This window comes from Gavia stellata, chromosome 6 (genome assembly GCF_030936135.1).
Source record: "Gavia stellata isolate bGavSte3 chromosome 6, bGavSte3.hap2, whole genome shotgun sequence".
NCBI lineage: Eukaryota > Metazoa > Chordata > Aves > Gaviiformes > Gaviidae > Gavia > Gavia stellata.
Window position 1 is genome coordinate 57,694,209 of NC_082599.1, and position 22,809 is coordinate 57,717,017.

General features: G+C 42.9%; 3 protein-coding genes across 3 annotated transcripts; 1 reads left to right on the forward strand and 2 right to left on the reverse strand.

Annotated features, from left to right (window-relative positions):
• Window positions 1–5,023: 5,023 nt before the first annotated feature.
• Window positions 5,024–9,037, reverse strand: C6H7orf25 (chromosome 6 C7orf25 homolog). The gene is made up of 2 exons (XM_059818930.1): window positions 8,990–9,037; window positions 5,024–6,599 (listed from the first exon to the last, which is right to left on the reverse strand). Exon 2 carries the CDS (start codon window positions 6,581–6,583, stop codon window positions 5,315–5,317), a length of 1,269 nt encoding a protein of 422 aa, XP_059674913.1. The 5' UTR covers window positions 6,584–6,599; window positions 8,990–9,037; the 3' UTR covers window positions 5,024–5,314.
• Window positions 9,038–11,698: 2,661 nt separating this feature from the next.
• On the reverse strand, window positions 11,699–19,106 carry PSMA2 (proteasome 20S subunit alpha 2). Its single transcript, XM_059818809.1, has 8 exons — window positions 19,057–19,106; window positions 16,646–16,722; window positions 16,011–16,143; window positions 15,479–15,601; window positions 15,009–15,090; window positions 13,827–13,900; window positions 13,318–13,375; window positions 11,699–13,235 (listed from the first exon to the last, which is right to left on the reverse strand). The coding sequence occupies exons 1-8, from the start codon at window positions 19,095–19,097 to the stop codon at window positions 13,119–13,121; spliced, it is 705 nt and encodes a 234-aa protein (XP_059674792.1). The 5' UTR covers window positions 19,098–19,106; the 3' UTR covers window positions 11,699–13,118.
• Window positions 19,107–19,509: 403 nt separating this feature from the next.
• MRPL32 (mitochondrial ribosomal protein L32) lies at window positions 19,510–21,424 on the forward strand. The gene is made up of 3 exons (XM_059818800.1): window positions 19,510–19,633; window positions 19,901–20,082; window positions 20,686–21,424. The coding sequence occupies exons 1-3, from the start codon at window positions 19,510–19,512 to the stop codon at window positions 20,938–20,940; spliced, it is 561 nt and encodes a 186-aa protein (XP_059674783.1). The 3' UTR covers window positions 20,941–21,424.
• The last annotated feature ends 1,385 nt before the right edge of the window (window positions 21,425–22,809 follow it).

Genomic DNA, 22,809 nt, shown 5'->3' on the forward strand with positions numbered 1-22,809 from the left:
CTTTACTCTCATTCATATCAGCTGCCTCAGCTTTTGAGTGTTTTCCCTTGAAAACATTTCCTTTGAAATGTTTTTGCTTTGTTTCTCCCACTTACTTCAATGGCATTTGACTATGTCTGTGCTAGGAAAACTGGAAATTATAGTATCATGTCCAGTGTGGTTTCAGAAAATGGAGCAATCCCTGAAATTAGTCAGCGCTACTACCACCAACATAACAAGGAAGCACTACAGTAGAATGTCTTGAGCTCGCAGTAAACTACCAATCACCTTCACTACTGTTACTACCAGGGCAGTGTTGAGACCTCAAATGCTTCAGTAAACGGATGTGATGAAACTCAGCAAAAAGCCACTATCAAGCACTCATGCTACCCACCCCTCTAGCCCCTGGATTTTGGTACCTACACTACTCTTCTTTAAAAGAGAGGAATGTCTTATATAAAAGACATTGTAAGTGAGGATCTTTTAAATGGACAGAAGGATCTTCCAAACAATGAAGGCTTGAGGAGTTTTTGTTTGCTTGTTCTTACAATAATCTTAATTTCCATGGTGTTCAGAGCAACCAATTTGCAAAGCCCCATAGTCACAATTCCAAGCAGTTCTGTCACTCAGTGTGGTAGTTTTACATTCACACTCTTTGTTTGTACTCTAGAATAAACTACAACATTAAATCTGGATGGAAAAGCAACAGCCACACGTACCTACAGAGTTGATTTCACCACGAAAGAACACACACGCAGTGCCTGCAGCAAGCTGGATGGCGGAGCAGTTCCTAAAACTACAGCTTGCAGGAAACTGTAACTATGGCCTTCAGTTCAAGAACCCCACCTCATTCTTGCTTACTTTACCAGGTTAATTAGATAACAGGTAACCTGTGCTGTTTTGCTTGCATAATAACCTGAAATAAAGAATGTCATTGCAACTACATGCTTTGTCATTATTGTAAATCCTTTCCTTGCTCAACTTTAACAAAAAAGATTTTAGGGTATTTTTTTTCTAGGTCTCCTCTCAAACTTATTTCAAACAACTGATGTTTGTGTTTTCTTGTTTTATTACTGTTGTGACCAAGCTTACATTCAGTTTTCAGGAACTGGGAACAGGGTTGTGCAAGTATTCTCAGACAGGCTCCAGAAGACTTCAGCAGACTGCTTTAAGTCCACTGAAGGCATCATCATCAGAGGGGGACAGTTTGAGACATAAACGACTATTTAGCCCATTAACCTCCCAAAGAATAACACATTTACACAGCTGTGGCTGCAACATGCAAAACTACCTCCGAGTATTTTCATAGCTTGCAGGTACAATGACAAACAAGTTTATCTGCAAATTTTGTCAGCCAGAACAACACTAAGTAAAGAACATACACAGCTTTGTCCAAAAATGAGTCTGCTTTTGACAAAACTGTAGAAGACAAATTAGAAACACGATTGTATTAACAACTTAATTTACCTATTTATTTCTCATACAATATCCAAGTGCTTTCTACTGCCTGGCATCAATTGCAGCAGTCCTTGTTTGGTATTCTTACTGTTGGACCAAAGAGAGCAGGCTGAGTGCTGCACAGAACAGAGATGCTGGCTCTCCTCAGAGACTATGGAACCATACAGAGATAATGTAAAACAAATTAAAAATGCCAGAAGAAGAAGGTTCTCCAAAACAGTTTAGGAATCCATCTTTGCCAAGGAACTTAATGCTGAAAAATTTCATGAAAAAAAGAACCAAACAAACCAACGATTGCAGCAAGGGAGATGTCTCCATATCCTCAAGTGCCTGGTGTAGTGCAGACAAAGCAGTTGCGTGATATTGGAAGAAAGGATAAGCAGCCTTGGATTTCCATTTTTTTTCAACGTAATTTCAAACATAATTTGGTATCTTCTGATTTCTCATTTGTAAAGTCATAAATAAGGGAAGTCCAACATCTAAGCCCCCATTTGTACAATTAAGTAGAAGCTGTCTGAACACACTAAACCAGAACACTGGTTTATATACGTAGATCACGAATATCTTGGAAGGCAACACAAAAGCCACCAAATACTACAGTCAAAACACATTTTGGTTCCAAGCCAGCATTCAGTTTCATGTTTCATCTTATAAATCAATTCTTATAGTCTGCCAGCGTTGCACTTCGGTTTGAACCATAAGCCAGAAAAACACTGAAGGCAAAAATAGCTTTAAAAAAAACAAAACAAAGCAACCCCAGAACACCCCCATTCTGAGCTTTTTATTGTACCACACAACAGGGAGACACAAAATAACAATAAAAATCCCACATTGCACAGTGGCACACAGACAATTTCTAGAGTTTCATATTCCTAAAATATTGCTCATATGATTGGTAAGAGAAAAAAAATGGATTCAGTAACAAATACTGTGTTGGGCAAAAAATGACTGGTAATGAAGAAAATCACCACATGATGGCTCCAGATGCAGAGGCTTTTAAATGGAGTTGCATTTTATGTTCATACAAAACTACCACCACAAAACAAGTCAGCTAGCTCTACAGCAGCAGGAGTGAAGAAATACAGCAAACATAGCTCACTGACTTCTAATCTAGGCAATACAGAGGTTACTTGCTTTTCACTACTTTCTCTGGGTCACCTACCATGTAAGAATGCAGGTCACCGCCCTCTCATCTGTGGTTTGGAGAAATCTCTTTAGAAGGTGCCCAGGAGGATGGTCAAGAGTACTGAATGGGCTACAACAAGGAAAATTATGGAAACCAACTTCTTAGAGTCACAGCAAGAAGTGGAATGAAGCAGCTTTCTCCCATTTACTCATTCAAAACCCTCATCAGGGTAGAAAGGCTGCAAGCAAATTAAAAGTAACTTAAATACAAAGGATTAGTTCTTAAAAGGCCACAATGAATTACCACGCATAAGTGCACTGTTAGCATGCACTTTACTTTAAGTATATCCTTAAGATTGTAAAGCAGATTAATCAGTGATAAATATTAAGTTGTCTGTTGGGACCTCAGCTTTTAAAGCTCTGAGTTGCAAACAAAAAGAACCCCTCTCTCCCAGGTTGTTTGTTCATAAATTATTCACTAGGAGGTTTCTTGCACCTTCTTTCAGGACTTCTGATACCAAACAGAAATACAGTTTTGAGACACACAGTTCTTATTCTCCACAGATGGCCTCTCCCACCTCTACTCCCACACCTACTGCAAAGGACATCAGACAGGTGTTCAGAGTGAGAGCTCTCATGGCAGAAATGCAAGGCACCTTTCCTTCCAGCTGTTTATAGCACTGTAACATTTCACCCACATCTGAGGTACTGCCCTGGTAAATCCATCATACCATGATAAAGCACTATCTCCCTGAGCTCCTGTATGATGAAGCTTGCGCTGCTAACTACTACAGCAGACTTGCATTTCTGCAGCACAGCCAACATTATTTGTACCATTTCATTGCATTGGTCCTCCCTTCCCTTCAGAAGAACTTTCAGGAAAATTAATGGATAGAGTGGGGGATGTATCCTGCCATGAGATTTCATTACACAGTGTTAAGACTGTAGGAACAAGCTAGATGTTTTGTTAGAACAACTTGCCAAGGGAGACCTGTGAAACTGGGAGGTAGAAGACTGGATGCTGAAGCAGCAAAAACCAAAACCCAGTTCCACCCATCTTAACTACACCCCATGAACTACCTCAGTGACCAGTGGAAACAAGGGGCAGGTGAAGAGCAGGCTGCCCTCTGCATTGTTAAAAGTTACAGGTAAAGATATGCAGCATGTGGATACTGGTGACAAATCCTAACAGGTTACGTACTGGCATAGTAAGAACAGAGCAGAGCAACAGTCGTACCAACAAAAAGTACGCTTTTTCTCCTTGGAGATAAGCTTACTCAGTTGTAAGAGGCATGCAGGGTGGTTTTGTTGGCATGCCAGTATCTTTACACCAGTGCTGGAGTATACCAGAGTACTGGAGACAAAGAAATAGGTAGAGACTACGGCTAAGGGCAGCACTGCAGCTACTTTGCACTGTAGGAAGACATTTAGAGTGGAGTAGCAAGAGGCAAGGAAACGTTCTTTGCCTCAACTATAAGCTGCATAATAATGCTATCTTGTGGAACAATAGTCTATAAAATATTCAGTGGGTATCTCTTTCACTGACCTGATAAATTGTATAGCTCAGGGCCAAGAGGTTCACTCTGACATCTCAAAATTTTCCACTAGGAACCTGATGCAAATTAAAACTGAACAGCACGTGCTGTCATTACAGCACACAGAAAAACATTAGAAAGACTTCTAAAACACCAACTCTCTCCTGAAAAAAAAAAAAAAGAAAAAAAGAAGAAATTGTTGTTTATTCTACACTTTGAACAAAAGCAGCAATTACAACACCAGTAAAATAGCTTCTCTCTATAGGGCAAACTAGCAATTGACAACGTACCCCACAAAGCTCCTCCTCCACCACGCCAACACTAAAGGACCTCAGTGAGGCTTTGTTTCAGGTAATCCACAAGCAACAGAGCCAAATTCAAGTTCACCACGAGTCCTCAGCAGAGAGCTTGCTAGTATCAAAAACTGCCTGGGTGCAGGCTCAGTTTAAGAGGATTCTGTTCTCCAAAGCCTCAAGCTGGGTTTTGCACCCAGCAAGACTCTGCACTTGGGCAAAGGCTAAGAGAAAAGAGAAGCAGATTTGCCTCCTTGGTCCGCTACCACTGGCTGTCCAGTTTGGCCCAAAAGTCACAACATATCAGTGCCAATAAACTCCAATTTGAACTGATTTTTCCAAGAATCTTAAAGCTGTTGCCCAGTTCAGTCTAACATGGTATAGATACACAGGTTCCTTTCAGTAAAAAAAGGAAGGTTTAAGCTGATTGCTGTTCATGGCTACCAGTCACGTTTTCACAAAACGGCATATACCCAAAAAGGCACAGAAGGTACCTCCAAATCAACAAAGAATTCAGTCTAATAGGACAGGTGAAAGAAAGATCTAAGTTCCACATAAGTCAAGTCTGAAGTGCGTCTAAGGTGCTGAATTTAATCTCTCTGAAGAGGACAAAAATGACTAGGGCACAACAGCAACAGGGCTTTAACTTAACTTTTTAATAGGGATACAATTAATATACTGTAAGCCAGGTAACAATTTTCACTGAAATCTTACGACCTTAGTGAATAAATTAATGGTCAGCTGAACAAAAAAACCCCAAGGATTGAGTAAAGATATTGCAAAATCCTTGAGGAGCCCTTCCACTGCTACAGTTACTGTTTTCACTAATACACACCCAAAAATGTATTGTTATGATTCTTCTGTTTCTCCAAATGCCTCCAATGCAGCACGTGCAATATTTCAATGACTAAATCATTTAATGACTTATAGTCCATTATCAGGTGGGCAGCTCTTTGGTAAAGGTGTGGCAACAGATTCTTTGCTTTCTGTCAACGCTCGTGGCTGATGGACAAAAACACTGAACTTGACACCTTGGTTAGCCGCTGCCCTCACAAAACCACTATTTGCGGTCATGGTGATGGCTTTTAAAGTGTCTCCCGTCCCAAAAATGGTTAGAGAACGGCTGTTGATTTTTGAACTAGCCACTAGTCCTAAGGCACGGTCAGACGGCTGATCTGGCACCACATTAATTCTTTTAACAAGCAATGCAGCTCGCTCTTTCTCCCCAGGTCCTCCCAGCGTTTCCAAGATGGACTGAAAATCTCTGACAGCAGATTCACAGGCAAAGAGCTCTTTCCCCTCCATGAACTCCTCCAGCTGAGGCAGGACTCTCTCCCTCCTTTCTTGAGCCGCTTGCTCTGTTAGCACTTTTTCTTTGAAGATGAAGTAGCAGCCACCATAGCTCAGAGCAGAGACATAGGTTATTAAGGTAGTGATGTCCAAGTTAACCCTATTGCACACGTTTACTTTGATCTGGGTAGGAAAAGCAATTCTGGCCACTAAATTCTCGCGGTCTACTCTGGTCACCTGCAGCAGTTCAGGGCCTTCTTCATCTGATTCACTGGCGCTAAGGTGCTTGTTTTCTGCAGATGGCTCCGCCAGCGAGTTCACAGCAACAACGTCTCCTCGCACAGATATTCCCATCTCCTTGAGTCTCTCTGCCATAGGACTGGACACGCCGTTGTAGAATGCAAAGATTATGTGGGGGTTGCTGTACTCCACTGGCTGCTGACGGCTTGCTTGCAGGAAGTCCTCTGCCTGCTCAATGACGCTTTTGTCACCATACTGGCCTCTCCCCAGCCAGATGTTATGCAGGGCCTCAGCCTTCCGTCCTATGGCCTTCACCCACGTGTGACCTCCGTTTGCAACAACATCTACCACCAGTGTCTGTTTGTCTCCAAACCTGTCCTCATAAGCAAAGACATGGAGGACGCTAACAACATCCTCCAGGTTCTCTGCTGACTGAATAATGGCTTGGAGATGGGTAAGGTTTGTACTCTGCAGATGGGATTCTTTAATGGCCACCTTTCCTGCCTCTACCTTGTGTAAGAAGTTTAGCTCAGCCTTCAGTTTGCCACATAGTTTTGCCCCACCTTCTATTCTCCTTTTCTGGGACTTGGAAAGGGCTTCCGCTCTCTTGATCAATTCTTTGGCAACAGCAATTCTTTCACAAAGCAGCGACTGCACAGACATGTTGGAAACATTATTCCTATTAAATGAAAGCAAAAGAGAAGATTGTTATTGCACGGCCAAGAAGACAGACATTCAAAAGAGGTCTTTGCATCAGTATACACTGCAGCTTTGCAGATTTAGTGCAACAGCTACCAGTATTGTAAAGCACAAGCATCAGGAACCTCAGCACAAGTTGTACCAAAGAGTTCAGTTCCTTTCCTTCACTTCTGGGGATCCAACCTACAGACTCTGAAGATCTCAATTCTCAGCAAGGGAGAACAGCAGCATTCAAGTCTCCACACACACCTTGCAGGTTTGCTGTTTCCCCCCCCCCGGCATGTGAGCCCTTCACTGAGCTAGTCGCTTAGAAAGATCTCAACTCTCACAGCTCATTTGCAAAAGTTACCAGCCAGAGCGAAGTTAGAAATCCTGTTAATGCCGTAAGCAAATCTTGCCTCTCCCTCTCACCTCTTACCATTAAAATATAAGAACTACTCACCATGCTTACAGACATACATAAAAACTGTGAAGCCTGGCTCCCAGCGAGTATTTTAACACAGCATAGAGGAAGCCCGTTGTATTTTACAATTATGGGTTGCACAGCTCTGTCCTCTCCAGCTTCCAACTTACACTGCACAACTCAGTGAATGAGCCCCTAACAACCTCCTGGCAAAGTTTCAACATTACACAGCACCATAACAGACTATGATTCATAATTCTAGAGCCAGGAAGATCTAGCAATCGCTCTGTTTTCTAGTTCTACTAGAGTTGCTGTGTTGCATCTGGGAAGTCTATTCCTTCACATCCATATTACTTTAGTATGTCTCCCTGAGGAAAGTATGATAGGAATTATTTAACTGAATGTGGGCTGGCTTTGAAAAATGTAGGATTCAAAACCACAGCAAACAATACTGGTTTTTCTGACAGGCTGTAAATAGCGACTATGAATAGTGAAATTAATCAATTTTGACTCCCAACTATAAGTATAAACACATGCTCCTGTAACAGGCTGCCCGGGGAGGTGGTGGAGTCACCATCCCTGGAGGTGTTCAAGGAACGTGTGGACGTGGCACTGCGGGACATGGTTTAGTGGGCATGGTGGGGTTGGGGTGATGGTTGGACTTGATGATCTTACAGGGCTCTTCCAGCCTTAATGATTCTGTGAATTGTTACCTAAGCTGCACGTTGAAGCAAACTGGTATTAAAGGGCAAGATTTCAGCTTCAGCTGAGAATGAGCAACAGGATACGGCCTGGGTCCTACACCAGCCTCTGCCAGTGCAACTGTGGAGCCTGGCTTCAAGCAGCGGAAATCACCCTTTCATTATGCAGAAGTTCAAATATAGGCAGAATTAATGGCTACTGGCCCAGTCACTATGCATTATCACCAAAATCTCCCCCTTCTTCTCAACCAGAAAGCCTACTGTCTTCCAACATGACCTACTGATTCTCTTCAGGGTCAGAGTAGGCGAGTGAAATCGGTCCTTCCCCCCCGGAGCCTCACCACTGCCACAAGTTCATTCTTATACATAAATCAACGACTGAAGCCCCACAGTTACTACTTTGGCACCTCTCCCCACAGCAGCTTCAACTTCTACAAACATAAAAAACCTTCAAGACTAAGCTTACTTCAAGTTTTCCAGTGAAAGCAGGCCCACAAACACAACTATTTTTTTCAGCACAACTGCGAGGCAGCCTCACTATCAAGCAAAAGGCCTCAGAAGAAGAACTACTCCTTAAAATGAGGTAGGGAAAAAAATAAAGCCCTTGACACAGCCCTTTGCTCTCACAAGGAGCCTCAAGAGGCCGCTGGCTGAGGCGGGCGCACCTCTCCCCAGCGCGCCCTCAGCCCGCCGCGCATGCGCAGACCGGCCCGGCGGGGACGGCTGCCCCCCGTGCCCGCCATTTGAGGGCGCCCCTCCGGGCACGCCCCGCAGCCCGCCGCCCCGCAGCAGCCGCTTTACCCCGCTTCCTTCCCTTCAGGGCCCGCATCCACCCTCGCCGGGGAGCGGCGGAAACGCCCGCCTCTCCCGCCCCAGCCCCGGCCCTGTCCGCCCGCCGCCCCCTCCTTCGCGCCGCTCCGCGATTACGTGAGAGCGGCGTCGGGGAGGTCGCGGCGCCATCTTGGGTGAGGGCAGGGCGCCCTCGGCGCTTGCCCCCAGCCACCCTCGGCGGCGCCGGCGGACCCCGGGCAGCCCCGGCGGCCGGCCCCGGCCGCGGCCCCCTGCCTCGCCCTCACCCGACGCACCTTCCCCGGCAGGGTGGCGGCGGGACTGGGGTGGCTGCGGGACGCGGGCCCCTGCCGCCCTTGCCCCCCAGTCTCCATCGGGGCGCGGCAAGCCCGGTCCCGCCTCGCCTCTCCGGTCGCTCCCGGGCCCCGCTCGCCCCCCCGCCGCCGGCTTCCCCCGGCGCCCGCAGCCCGTACTCACAATCCGGCGGCAACAGCCTTCGCCCCGGGCAGCGGCAGGAGGCGGCCCGGGCCGGCGTGGCGCGGCTCGGCCCGGCCCAGCACCTCCCCCGGGGCCGCCGGGCGGGGACAGCCGCCGCACCCGCCTCGCCGCGCCGCCGGCCCCGGGCCCCGCGGCCCGGCTGTGCTCCCCTGCGGTCCGAGTCCCGGCGGGCCTCAAGTAAGTACGTGTTTCACCTCGAAAAGCCCTTATTAAGGAGCAAAACCATTACATGAGGTCAGAAAGGCGGGAGACGCGTCAGCCTTGGGCTCGACCTTCAGCGGGGAAGACGCAACCAGGGCTCAACGCACGTCGGGTCCATGAAGTTGAGGTAACAAAAACGGGCCTTACTGAACCCTGCGGTGCAAAATGTGAGCAACTGTCCTCCTCGCCTGCCCTGAGTGGCTGCAAGTAGACATCTCCGTGGCCTCTAGCCTCTCTCCATGCTGCAGCAATGCTCCCTAACAGCACGGGAGAGACTTGCCTTCTCTCCACCTACTACTGACAGCCGGTTCCTGCGGTGAGGAATTGTCTTTAGTTGTCTTACATGGTTTCACAAGATTCTGCAAAGCAATAGTAAGCCACACCAAGTTGTAAGGGGTTTACTGCACCTATATCTTCTGTCACATTGGAACCTACTTAAAGTCATAACCTCATGAAATAGTGATACTGTTCTCAGATCCAGATCCTACTACTTAAAGAAAGCCCAAGGAAATCCGCTGTTCTCATAGGTGTCACACTATCCCGAGTTCCTCAGAGCAGATCATCTTCCAGGACATGCAAATCGAGAACATTACCTACTTTCAGTGACCAGTTATCTCTTACTTCTTTCAGATGACTGCATGAGGAACAAGATAAATGCAGCAAAGTCATACTTCATGGTCAGCTTAAGTGATCAAGCTTATAATTTGCCCTTTCTCACAAATGAACAGTGTTTGTCCACTTTATTCCCCCTTGGACCCCACTTTATGCAGCAAGTTGTTTTACAAAATATAAACAAAGCTAGTATTATATAACTAAAAAAATTGCCCTTTTTGAAAACAACCACAACCACTATATAATTTGTTACTCCATTGCACTAATATCTCTCACTCCTGAACTGACTTTATTATTCGAGAAATACATTTCAAAATTAGTTTCCTTAAATTCCAAGAATTTTGAATGGAAAAAGATGTAAATTTGTTCCTTGCAGTTTAAAGTTTCCCTTTAAATACTAGATAAAATTTAGTTACGATTCTAGATGTGCAGCCGTCTGAGTATGGCAATGATTTTCTTCTGTACAAGATTAAACAGTTTAAAAAAAAACCCCACACTCCAGATCACACCACCTTCCCATTAGAATAGCGTAATACCAAGGTCTATCTGCCTACCACTAAGAAAATTATCTAATACTCTAAATAAAGCCTGAGTTCAAAATATCATGTATATTCTTTCCAAATTACACCAAGTCCCATGAACTTTGATTCTCTGTAGGGCTTAAGTGTGTCGGGGAGCTTTAGGACTCAGTTCTTAATGGTGTAAAAACCGTCTTTCTCAACTACCAACTTGGTGGCTCATCAAAATGAATAACTGACCATAAACCATTAGACTATGGTATAGACCGACCCTTCTCGTTTCACAGAAAGCATGGAGCAATTAAATATTGCCACAGAAACGATGACAGGGGCTATGAAACCATCCCTCAGGGAGAGAGCCTGAAGAAAGCACTCTCAAAGGAAAGTAACAACCTATCATCATTTTGAAGCTTTTTGTTGTAAAAGGAGACTATGTACTAACATATGGTGCTATGATAGCCTCGTGACAGCATTCTCGTCTTTCTCAAGACACACTTGTATTTGTTCTCAAAAGGTGCCACCATTTAATAATAATCAAATCACACATTTTACCAATTCAAACAGTTTATATTCCTAAAAGCACTGACTGAGGCAACCTCGTACAGAATGATATTCAGAACATCTGACAAAACGTACTCACTTCACATCGCCACCCATTTACAACGCTGGTCCGTACCACTGTGAAGTAAAACCAACACCACTTCTGAAGTATACACTTAGTAAAAATACCCCAATGTGGTAATGGTTGTCTGTCCTCCCAATGGGGTGGGGGGAAGTGGACAAAAACCCCCTCCACATTTATACCCATTATCTGGGATCTGAAGGAGAGCACACTCCTTACTCAGAGCACAACAGCCTCTGTACAATGCACAGAACAGTTATTACATTTAAATTATTAAACCACAGGAAAAGATGGCAGATACTGTTTTTTTCATGTTCCTTCACCACCTATAAAATTCTACAGATGGAAGCTGTTCAATTATTTTTAAAAAAACAAAACAAAAAAACAAACCACACCCCCAAACCTTAAAACCTTGCTTTGGTTCCAACTACCCATCACAGGGTGTTCTTTCCTAATCAACTGTTTCTAGTAGAGGAGGCAACAAGCTACTGCAGTTCATGCTAACCATTTTCTGAAGTACCTACCTGCATTTTTTCGTATAGAAAACTCCTTTAAATATTTATATAGCAATAAAAAACTGAGTGAACATGTATAAATATTCTGAACTGAAGATGTAGCAGTATAAAGTCTCCAGTTTCATGTCCTAATTGTTCATTTTCTCTAGAAGAATCAGAGCATGGATTGGTTTTCAGAGTAAAATACTCAAAAAGTGATCTGGAGTAAGTCTTAGTGAACCATTTGGACACAGCTTTTATTTCTGACATTAGGAAATAAAACTTCATTTATGGCATGCTTCAGAAATTCTTATTTACCTAATGATAACATAAAGCATCAGAAGACAGACATTGGAAAGGACAGATCAATTAGTTGATACGCTACTTTCTGCAGACTAATTCATACTTTATATTTTGTTCATTATTTATGGCTGGCTAACATGTAATCTGTCAGGTTGCTCCCATATATGCTGAGCCTTAAGTACAAGCTGAGTGATCCAGCTATTGCTCCCGGCTCATTATGAACACTTCAACAATCAGACTGCTTAAAAAAAGATAAAAATCTGCAAACAGTAACTTAAATAGCTGCAGCCCAGATTACTTCTGCTGAAAAAAAAGTACATATATTTATCCTATTTCTTTTGCGGTAAATTTTGTGTTTCTATATAACCAGAACAACTCTACACATGTAACAAATGTATCAATACATACACCCACACACAGTAATATTCAAGCATCTAGTTCTGCACCTGTGGCAGTTGTGATGCATAAATTAAGTGCTCTTTTCATTACTGCACCTTTAGAGTTATCTTGCAAGTTTGAAAATACTTAAGCACAACTGAAGGGATGAAGTAATTACATTACATATTCTCATTTTGCTTTGTAAATCCTGTTGATTTTTATTGATGGTGATAAAGGCATTTAGTTTTCAGTAAGCTATTACTTCCATTGTTTCTAACAATATTTCAGGGTTGAAGAAGTGCAATTTCTAGGGCCACGAAAATAACCCAAGCAATAGAAAACAAGTTCTTGAGACACAAAGACCAACCGGGTCAACAACAGAGATGCTCAAGTAGATCACAGTTCACACCTGAAATGGAAGACAGTTCTGCCCCTTGGTGAAAGTACCAGATCTTTTACACCAGATAAAACCATTTGTGGAAGTTACTTAACATTTAAACAACATTCCAAAGTGAAAAAAATTATCCTGTCCACTCAAAATTTAAATTCTTTAAAGGAAGGTCTAACGCGAGTTCATCGTGGCTGATATGTATGTGGAAAATTCTCTTTCCTCAACAATAGATACTGAAATCCCAGCTTTATGCAGATAAGCAAGCTACGATTAAAAAGACACAGACACCTTCCCCCAAAACAGCGGCCTTCAATTTTTATTCTTTAGCCTTTTTCAAGCTGTCATTATAACTTTATATTTTGTACAGTATTTTGTGTACAAAGATTCCATGTATCAAGGGAAAGAATTATCTGTAATAAGATTCCATGTATTACAATATTAGGACTGTTGCATTTGCACCCATGATATTTAAAAAATCTCTCAGACAAACCATGTAGAAATAAGTATGCAAAAACTGCAAACAAAAACATTTAAGTAGCCAAAATTAAAAAGACCTTTGTGTGAATCACACAGTCTCACTCGGTTTCTACTAGGCTATTGCAGCCAAGTAGTCCTTAACCTCTGTTGGAGTGAGCCTCCTAAAACCAGCTTCATTACAGATGCCAACTTCAATGTTGTCTTCTGTCATTTGCCCTTCAAAGCTCTCCTATTAACGAAAATACAGTTCAGTGAATCATATCAATGGTGTCGTAACAGTAAGAAACTTATTTCTTAAATATTTTGCTAACCTTTAGTGTTAAGATAGCTGTATGAATGGCATCTTCAAGCTCCAAATCTTCATTGTATCTATAAACAGAAGTTCATATATTTCAGCATGGGACAAAGATCTTTCCAAATCCTAATAATCCTGGAGTCTCTAAACCCAAACACTACTAAAATGTTCCTATTTCTCATACAAATATTATTTGTAAGCACTGTGATATTAATAGTCAAAGTTATTATTTGTTAAAAAAAAATTTCACTACTTTTCCTACTGACACTGTATAGAACAATACTTCTGCAAATATACTGAATATGTTTATTGCACTGAAGTAATTCTCCACAAACACAAAAGTTGGAATTTAAATAAAGCAGATTTCCTGCACATGTGTAAATACGTAAACTGGAAGCATCATATCTTAAGTATTTTAAAACTTTGTTCTGATAATCTGAAAGTGTGCGGTTTTTATCTGGCTGTTTTACACGGAACCTGAACAAAACAGATAGTATCCTTTCAGACAAATATCAAATACATTACCTTTTCTCAAGGAATGTTTTCCCATTGACGTAATTTTTTCCCATTGCTGTTGCTTTCCACGCAAAGTAAGCTCCCTGTAAAAGCAACAGTCTATTGAATTGTTTTGTGTAACTTAGTCAAACATTACGGGGTAAAAAGTACAGAAGCAATTATGAAAATACTGAATGTTCTGAGAATATAGGAGACGATTTTGGATCACATTCAGACTAATTTGATATGGAAGCACATGCTATGAAAATGTACAAAACATTTGTAGAGGCCCCCACCTATTTTCATCCTCCCACTACTTTGAAAGATGAATTTAGTAAGTCATTAGCACAGTTTTGATTTGGGATTCCTTAAACCGAAATAGTATGGTTGCCCTTGAGAATGAATATAATCAGATCTTTCCTGAGGTTCACTCCATACATTCTTCTTTTTTAAGACTAAGTAATGTAAACAACTTGTTGCAAATCAGCCATCTGATTTATCTTAGCTACTAATAGGATATTTAGCCATCACTTCTACTCTCTCCTCCAGCGTGACGACCATCAGCAGTTCTATGCCTCAATCAAGCTGCCTTACACAAGGCCTCCTCCGCATTTTGCTTTTTACATTTGAGCATCAGCATTCAAATTTCTGAAGCTTATCAATGATCACTACAGCAACCATGTTTTTTGTTTGATGTAAAGCACCACAACTCACACATGCACCAAAGGGTAGTTTTTCAGAAGTGCTGTGCAAACACAGCAAATAAACTCACTTAAATTAACCACTGTCATTAAATACTAAAGCATAAGCATGACACTTCACAATGCCACAGATTTTGGCCTAACTTCCATCTAGTTTAGGGAACAACTATTTGAGCTGCACAAGCAGTCAAAATATTTTTTTTGCTGGTACGTGCTGCAGAATGCCTTGCTGGCGCTGCCAACTAGGTGGGAAGGCATGAAAAGGGATAGTGAGCTCCCTCAAAAAGAGCTGCCACCCCTCAAGCAGTACAGGAACATGTAGGCACAGAATGATCCAGGCTTGCTCCAAGCACCTACTGAAATGGCTCATTCTGATTTCTGAAGTTATGTTAAGGGATCTTTTGTTCTAGCTCTGCATTCTTCTTCTCATCACAGAAAGTATTTCATGAGCACATATAAAGTTTGAGATGTTTTATAAAAGCAGTAGAATTTACAAACCTAAGATACTTACAGATGGATCCGACTGAAATAAATAGGGCCGCCCTTCATTCCAGCCACATATTAGCAGTGATACACCAAATGGACGAACACCACTACAGGCAAAAAAAAACCAAACCAAACTAAAAAAATCACAGTTGACAGTGAAATTTATTCAGTGAAAACCAAAGGTGACTAAATTATTTTGGATGTGTTAACCTTCCCACCAGCCCAGAGCCGTGAGCGGGAATGACCAGTCAACCAACAGTACAAAAACAAAAGTACGCTGCCTCGTCTGACAGGTTTGTTTGCAAGATACGAAGACCCTATCTCACCCGCTGCCAGTTAGTGCTCCTCCCGCTGGCCCACTTTCTGTGGACATTCTCCATTGAAAAACTAACTGCCTTTTTGACACAAAAAACTGAATCACCAGGTAGTTGTTATTCCTTACATGTAAACAACATAATCTTTCTAAGCAACTTCAAAATTCAGAAAACGACATACCCAGATTGCGTGTATTCCTGCATCACAGAAGCAATTCTCTGTACTAACTGAGCTGTTGGAATGGGCTCATGATAAACCAAGTAATATTGCTGGGCCAGCTTCCGAGCTCTGTGCACAAGTACTCTAAAAACAAAGACAAAATTAGTATGTCAAAGAAATTCCAACTAGTTGTTATAACTAGAATGGAAAATAAACAGTATGCTAAGGAGTTCTACATCTGGCATAACACCGATGTAAGAAAACATAGACTGTGCCGGATTATCTTTATCAACTAAGTAATCTCTGAAATACTTAAACTGAAACTAAGGTTGAATTACGCTGCTGTTCATTTCCTACTCATTCTTTAGATAGAATGTTATTTGACAAGATATTGAATATATTAAGAAAAACTTAAAGTGAATTTCATATACAGCATAATACAACATTATGCCATACTCTTAGAAAGAAACAGCTAATTGCTATCTTTTTCTGTTTCTTATATTTCTTGTATGAAAATGCATCTAAATCGTGACCAAACAAAATTTTTTAATACCTGTAATCTGGACCCATACCGCTGTACACTAAACCTATATGTTTGGTAATTGGTTCTACTTTGTGGACACTCCTTTCATCGTAAAGAATGGATTTCTGCTTCTTCTCAGTTGCCAACACCACTCCATTTGCAGCTGGAAACGAACAAGATTTTTTTTTAATATTCAACTAAAATTACGGAAAGCAGTCAAAACACAGAACAAGTTTATCAGACTGTAAAGAATTTTGCTCCTCCCTTTTTTAAAAACGCTTCCAGTTTACAAGCACATTAAACAGAGATACTTCGATGAATCTACCCAAAACATCGTTTCTCATTTTAAATAATCCTACAGCTCCCATAATCCCATTCTAAAGATTCTGAAACACATAATAACTGAGCAGTTCCAGTAACTTTTCGTGTAATTTCTACATATATGGGCACCCAGCTAGAGTTGTTTACTTAAGAGCCAGGAATACTCAAAAGAAAAAAAAAAAAATGTCTACTTCTACCAGCTGAGTGTCTCCAAAATCACCCAAAACAAAATACGTAATAGAAGGCAAGATGGAGAAAGACTCAGTACATAGCCCAAACTATTTTAGTTCTCTTAAATGATACTCAGAATCCCGAATCCTTCACTAGTTATTTTCTGAACATACCTTTAATCCCAACTGACGGAGCTCCTGCAGCCACTGCAGCCAAAGCATATTCAATCTGAACAAGCTTTCCAGAAGGACTGAAAAGGAAAATGCAAAAGTAAGCCTAACATAATTCTGATATGCTCAAATCTTTCCTACACCAATCTGATGCTAACTTGCTTTTTTATGCCTCTTTACACCTAGCATCAGCATATTCTAATCAGAATTTTAAAAACAAAACAAACAAACAAAAAATCACAAGTCTGAAGATTCGTAACAGCTTCTAAAAGAACTGGACCGGTTCAGCAGAGAACTCACTGCTGCCCAATGCTACTGGGATACTCACCCAGCACCTGCCTACAACCCTGATGAAAGCTAATGTGTCTGGGATAGGGAGCAGTGACTGGGATGCAGGTTAAATGAGGACAAGTTCGTTCTCCAACTTTATACTATTTTAAACAGGTTTTCCACTCAGTGGGAAAAAAAATCTTCAGAGTGCATCACGACTTTCTACTGAAATGGCGTTATATGTGTGGTTTGTAAAAGTTTTCAAGACACTGATGTTCACTGCTGAAAGGTACGAGCAAAACGCTGCTGCTGTTTTTGAGTGATAAGCACACATCAGGTCAATGGCACAAGACAGAAACAGCTCCCATTCCATCCCCAGGTACTCCTGCATTTTGTTTTAATGATCCATGTTGTTCTGGTAATGGATGCAGAATCGTCAGAACAGAGCAGCAGGTGTCAGGCTGACAAAGGAACTCATCCAGAATGAGGGGGATCGAGGGCTCCACTCTTGATCCCCAGGGAAAAGGAGCCAGTCACTCACTGGACGAGGATTTTGCAAGTGGGATCTATTCTCTGGGCTGTATTTCAGACGCTGCTCTTTTAATAGATGCAGCAATAAAATAAAAAATTATGTAACTCAGTGCTTAGAGGAGTTAGAAAAAACAAAGCAAGCAATAATCAATTAGTGTAGTTATTTATACATTGAGTAAGCAGTATATAAAGGTGACAAAGTAATAATTCTTGCTTCTCTACTACAAAATGATAACAAACCAGAACAATAGTTCCTATGCCAGCCATTAAAATACACAGAACATTATCAAAATATTTTAAAAGTAAGCACAAACTAAAATCAATAATTCTCAGTACAAGGAACAGATAAAGGAGGAAAATTGTAAATAGGTGTATTCTGTTCCATGTGAGTATAAAATCAAATGGCTTCAAGTTTCAGAGCATGTAGTGCTTCTATACAGTACAAACAGTTTGTAACTCCCTTAGGAAACCATTTCCAAGAGCTAATAAAGAATTCAACCCACTTGAGTAAAGCAGGTATGTTTGGCTGCATCCACCCATTAAGAAGATTCTTTTCCTAGTTTTAGATTGTGAACTGCTTCAATTGCTTAACTGCAACAAGCCTTTAGTAACCTACTTTGCAATTACACAGCATTACTCTCCTCTGAGATTAAGGGGGCACTTTACCAAAAGCAGTACAAAGATTCTTGCACTTAATTTTTCTTTTTATATGTATAATATAATTCTGGATAGCTTAATAGTTTAATCAGAAAAAGAATGGAAAGTAATTTCCTTTTATCTTAATCTTAAGTGTATGTATTACTGCAACACTGCAATCGATACTGCTGCAATAACATATTCGTTCTGTGCCTGCAATCATCCCACATCTAGGCTGGGCACAACACAAAGTGCAAGGAGAACACTGCTTGCGAAGTGCAGCAGGAAAGATTAAAAAAACTATTTAAAACTCATCTGAAGGCTTCTTTCATTCCCACGTCTGCAAAGTTTGTTCTGAAGCAAGGTCTCGAGATACCATAGCTCAGTTATCATCACGCATTTCCAATTAGCTCAGAATTACAGAATTACTACCCTGCCTAAAGCATGTGTGTGTGTGCGTACCCGAAGTCTGCTGAACCGCTTGACCAAGCACTCACTATAAGGCACTCCCAGCGACGAGACAGACCTTAGGTTGGCCCCACAGTGACTCTGACTGACAGCAACGACAGAATATACAAGCAGCGACGGCACCTGGGCCCGAGGTCAGCGACAGAGATCAGGTGGGACCCGGGACTCTCACCGCAGCCCCCATCTCTATCCCCGGCTGCGCCTGCAGCCGTTCAGCTCACAAAGACTCCTGGCACCTACGTGCCCCGCTCAGGCGAAGGCGAAGCCGCCTGATCCCCGTCGCTTTCCCCACGCCCGCGCCTTCTGCCCGGGTCCAGCCACCGCCGCCCCCCAGCGCTCTCAGGCCCGGCTCCGCGGACCCGCCGGGGACGCGATGACTCTGCAAAGTCCCCACTCCCTCCTGCCCCGCCGCCGGAAGACCATTCCGCGTAGGCTCTGCACCGCCCTCCCCCTCGCCCGCCGGCCTGCCCGCCGAGAGCCCAGGCCTGCAGCCCTCTGCCCCCGAGTACCTGAACGTAGTGAGGGAGAAGCTGTAGCCGCGCTCCGCCATTTTGGAACAAACCACTCCACTCCCCTCACCAGCTCCCTCTGCGCAGGCGCAGTCACTCCTCCCGCTTCCTGCACGAGGACACAGCTAGCGCGCTGATTGGCGAGGAGGCGGAGAATAGCGGAGCATGCCGGGAAGCAGCGCCGGGCCCGCGAGGGACGCGATTGGCGAAGAGGCACGCGGTGAGGCATGCTGGGAGTTGAAGTCCCCGAGCTCCCCTCTAGCCGCCCCACCCTGCCGGTAGCGAGAGGAATGCTGGGACTTGAAGTCCTGGTCTCCGTCCCTGTTATGCCGTGAGGGGCTCGGGGCACTCGGTTTCCCAGAAGGCTCAGCGACATGTGCGCATGCCCAGTGCGCCCTCGGGCGAGCGACCGCCTTCCCCTCCTCTGAGGCCTTGGCGGGGCTGTGTGGGGATATGGCGGCTCTGGTGGTGCTCTTCTCTCCGCTGCCGCGGCTTCGCGGTCTCCTTCAGCGCTGCTGGGGGCGGCTGGAGCGCGGCCTCTTGCCGGGTTTCTCCGGGAGCCAGAGCCCGCCCTGGGGTAGGTAGCGGCCTGTTCTCCTCTCGGCTGAAGGAGAGGGCGGCATCGGAGCTGCGGGACTCATTTTTACCGTTGAGCGGCTGAGGGAGGGCGCTGGAGCAGGAGAGCTCGCAGCCCTGGGGACAGTGAGGGAAGGGGGCGGGAGGCGCCGCTGGCTGCTCTTACCTCCTCGCTTTGGGTCTGTCAGTAGCACCTGTCTCGTATTTCTTCGGCTGCACGTGAAAAAGGGGGTTGGATGGAATGAATTACCTTTTCTTTTTCTTTCAGCACCAGCACTAGCTGTCCAAGCTCCAGCTTTTCTTCCACAACCGGTAAACGACACTAGTGAAAGTAGTGAGGCGCCAAGCCTCTTAGATAGCATCTTGTGGATGGCGGCACCAAAGAAAAGGCGCACCATTGAAGTGAACCGCTGCAGGCGAAGAAATCCCAATAAGCTTATAAAAGTAAAGGTAATCACCAGATTTCCACGGGCTTGCCACCTTATTCACTGCAAGTAATTTTGTTAATGGCAAACAAGTATGCTGGAGTAAGATTTACGCCAGCCGTTTTTTCTCTCACTTATTTTAGAGGGTCATTATAGTGGTCAATACTGACTGAAAAAGCTTTCTGGAATTTGTTTATAAATAAGCTTAAAATACATTGTAATCTTCAAAATACTTTGTGACAGGTACATTCATCGTGTGTGGCAGTAGTCTGTGGTTAAATGAACAGTGACAGTTCAGGTGCAAGCCAACAAAATGTGAATTTTAGCTAAACAGCTAGTATAAATGGAAGAGGTCTATACTTTCTGTGCATCTAATTGAGTCTTTAGTCTTCCAAACATCAATAGGCGTAATGATTTAGGTATTGACTTCATAGGCTATTTTTAGTAGTAAGCATTTGCCGTAGCAATAGATTACAGAAAAGTTACCTTACGTAGAAGAGTGAATTTTGAAAAGGCGATTGAATTTCTCTGGTGTTTCCTTTAACATTTTTAGTAGTTTGTGATTGTACCCTGTTTCTTTTGTTGCTGTTGTTCAAATTACAAAATTTCTTCTTTTCCACTTTTTTAGAGGAACATAGATGTTTGTCCTGAGTGTGGAAACTTAAAACAGAAACACGTCCTTTGTGGCTATTGTTATGCAAAGGTCAAAGCAGAAACTCGACTGATACGGATGGAAATACGTAAAAAGGAAGGAGGACCATTTAATGCTCCAACTGTAGAGACTGTTGTCCTTTATGATGGAGAAAAGCCCACAGAAAAAGATGAAGGCAAGCGGATCATTGAAAGAGCCAGGAAGCGTCCATCTTGGTTTGTTCAAAATTGATGCTATAGAACTAATGCTAACAAAAACAGTTGCTACAGCAAGAAAGATCATGATTTTCAAGAATGTTTTCCTCATTTTGTTCACTCGATGTTGATACAGAAAACCTATGAACTTTTGGGAAGTCTGCTTAAAATGCATGTCATGCCATATGATTTTGCAGTCGGGTGTTGTTTCTATAGTATGCAGTGGGAAATGCTTCACAGTGATACACCATAGCAGTCAACAATTAAAGAGAAATCAGGATCTACCTTGGGTTTGGACATCTGCGTACAGTACACTGAATAATTTGTATGCTAATGGTCTATTCTGGTTTTGTAAATAGCATTTTTTTAACAAAGGGAAAACATTCACAGATGTAAAATAAAGTATGTTAAGTTTCCCAGGGAAATCTGCTTTCTGTTTTTGGCTGCTGCTCTTTCGGAGGGGAAAAAAAAAAATTCAAAACCAATGTTGATTAGATACAAAGGATATTTACAAGGAAAGATACAGTTATCTGGTTATTTCTGTGGCTTTTAACAGAATCTGCCTGGATCTCTCCACAATGCTGCTGTTTGAAATACTGGGTGATATTCCTGTTTTTGAGCAAAACAGTGGTTGCCATGTAGTATTTGCACTTTTTCAGTACCAGGCTGAAGGTTAAGTGTTTCTTGCTGTTGTCAGTATACAAAACAATTTTCTGTCTTAAAGGGATATGGAAAGCCTTTTTTTTTTTTCCCCCTCAAAGTGCACTTGATTTCTTGAGTGAAATAACAAATTCAAATGTAATGACCGGACATTTGTAAATTTGCAAGGGTCAAAGCTGATTCTTCGCAGCCATTGCCGTTAAGCAGTCTGGGTGGTCAGTATGTGCTTGGAAAACCGCAAAGGGGACAGTGGTGCCTTCCTGTCCTGAGTCTACTGCAGTGAGGGAGCAGCTCTGTCTTCTACTGTCCATGGGTACTCTTCAGCGGTGCAGTTACAGCACCTAGCTGTGGATTTTCACCTTGGTTTTAGCCACACAGTAGCACCACTGCATTTAAGATTAAGGCTGTTTTCATTTTTAGGTTGGGATTTCAATATGCAAACAGCAGTACTGTTTGATATTATGGCTCAGCCAGTCTAATAGCTATTTGCTACCAAAAAATGCAAGCCCGCCCCTAACCCTGACTAGACTCCCCCTGTGTTTCCTTGGGCCCTTGAGTGTATCAGCTCCTGTGCTGTCCTGGTTGAGGGAGCTATGCTGACAGAGAACTGTTCCCCGGCTTTCTACAGCTTGGTTTTTAGTGAGTACCTCCCTGTAGCTTGACTCGTGTCAGGGTCAGAAAAGTGGCAATGTGGACAGTAGAAATATGAAAGCGGAGGATGCAGGACCACGCTTTGCAGAATAGCCTTCATTTGTACGTGGCTGAGCCAATCATGCCTGCTGAAGGAGTGGGCTTGTGTGTGCTGTAACGCTTCACTTCTGCTTTCCTCGCTCTGGATTCCATGTTCTGAAATGTAACTGGTAGGAACAGATGTTAGCAGAGATGTTACATTTCCTTCATAGTCTAAGGGAATAATGAAAGCTGATAACTGTATATTGATGCCATTTAGTTGACAGTATCTGGGCAAACAACGTAAGTTCTTTTCGATTTGTCCAATCAGGATTTATTCCAGTTGTATCTGTTTTTCACTTATTCAGAACTGAAGCCAGTAAAAGGTGGTAAGCAGGATGCAGAGTGGAAGGCTTACTTTTGACAGAGCTGCATGGGATGAGACGGACATATTGGAGGTGAGATTAGCCAAGCAATAAGGCAGATACATTGTCCCAAGGGAAAGGTGTGTATATATTTTAGGGAGGAGTAGGGTTTTTCTGTTTGTCCACATAGTACACCTTCCTGTCTTAGTTGC

Excerpts from the sequence above, each read along its gene's own strand:
- PSMA2 (XM_059818809.1), bottom strand. The coding sequence starts at position 19,097 with ATGGCGGAGCGCGGCTACAGCTTCTCCCTCACTACGTTCAG. Across the intron at positions 16,723-19,056 it reads TTCTCCCTCACTACGTTCAG|TCCTTCTGGAAAGCTTGTTC; the intron begins GTACTCGGGGGC and ends TTTCCTTTTCAG. Across the intron at positions 16,144-16,645 it reads TCCGTCAGTTGGGATTAAAG|CTGCAAATGGAGTGGTGTTG; the intron begins GTATGTTCAGAA and ends GTTCGTTTCCAG.
- MRPL32 (XM_059818800.1), top strand. The coding sequence starts at position 19,510 with ATGGCGGCTCTGGTGGTGCTCTTCTCTCCGCTGCCGCGGCTTCGCGGT. Across the intron at positions 19,634-19,900 it reads GAGCCAGAGCCCGCCCTGGG|CACCAGCACTAGCTGTCCAA; the intron begins GTAGGTAGCGGC and ends TTTTTCTTTCAG. Across the intron at positions 20,083-20,685 it reads ATAAGCTTATAAAAGTAAAG|AGGAACATAGATGTTTGTCC; the intron begins GTAATCACCAGA and ends CCACTTTTTTAG.
- C6H7orf25 (XM_059818930.1), bottom strand. The coding sequence starts at position 6,583 with ATGTCTGTGCAGTCGCTGCTTTGTGAAAGAATTGCTGTTGCCAAAGAA.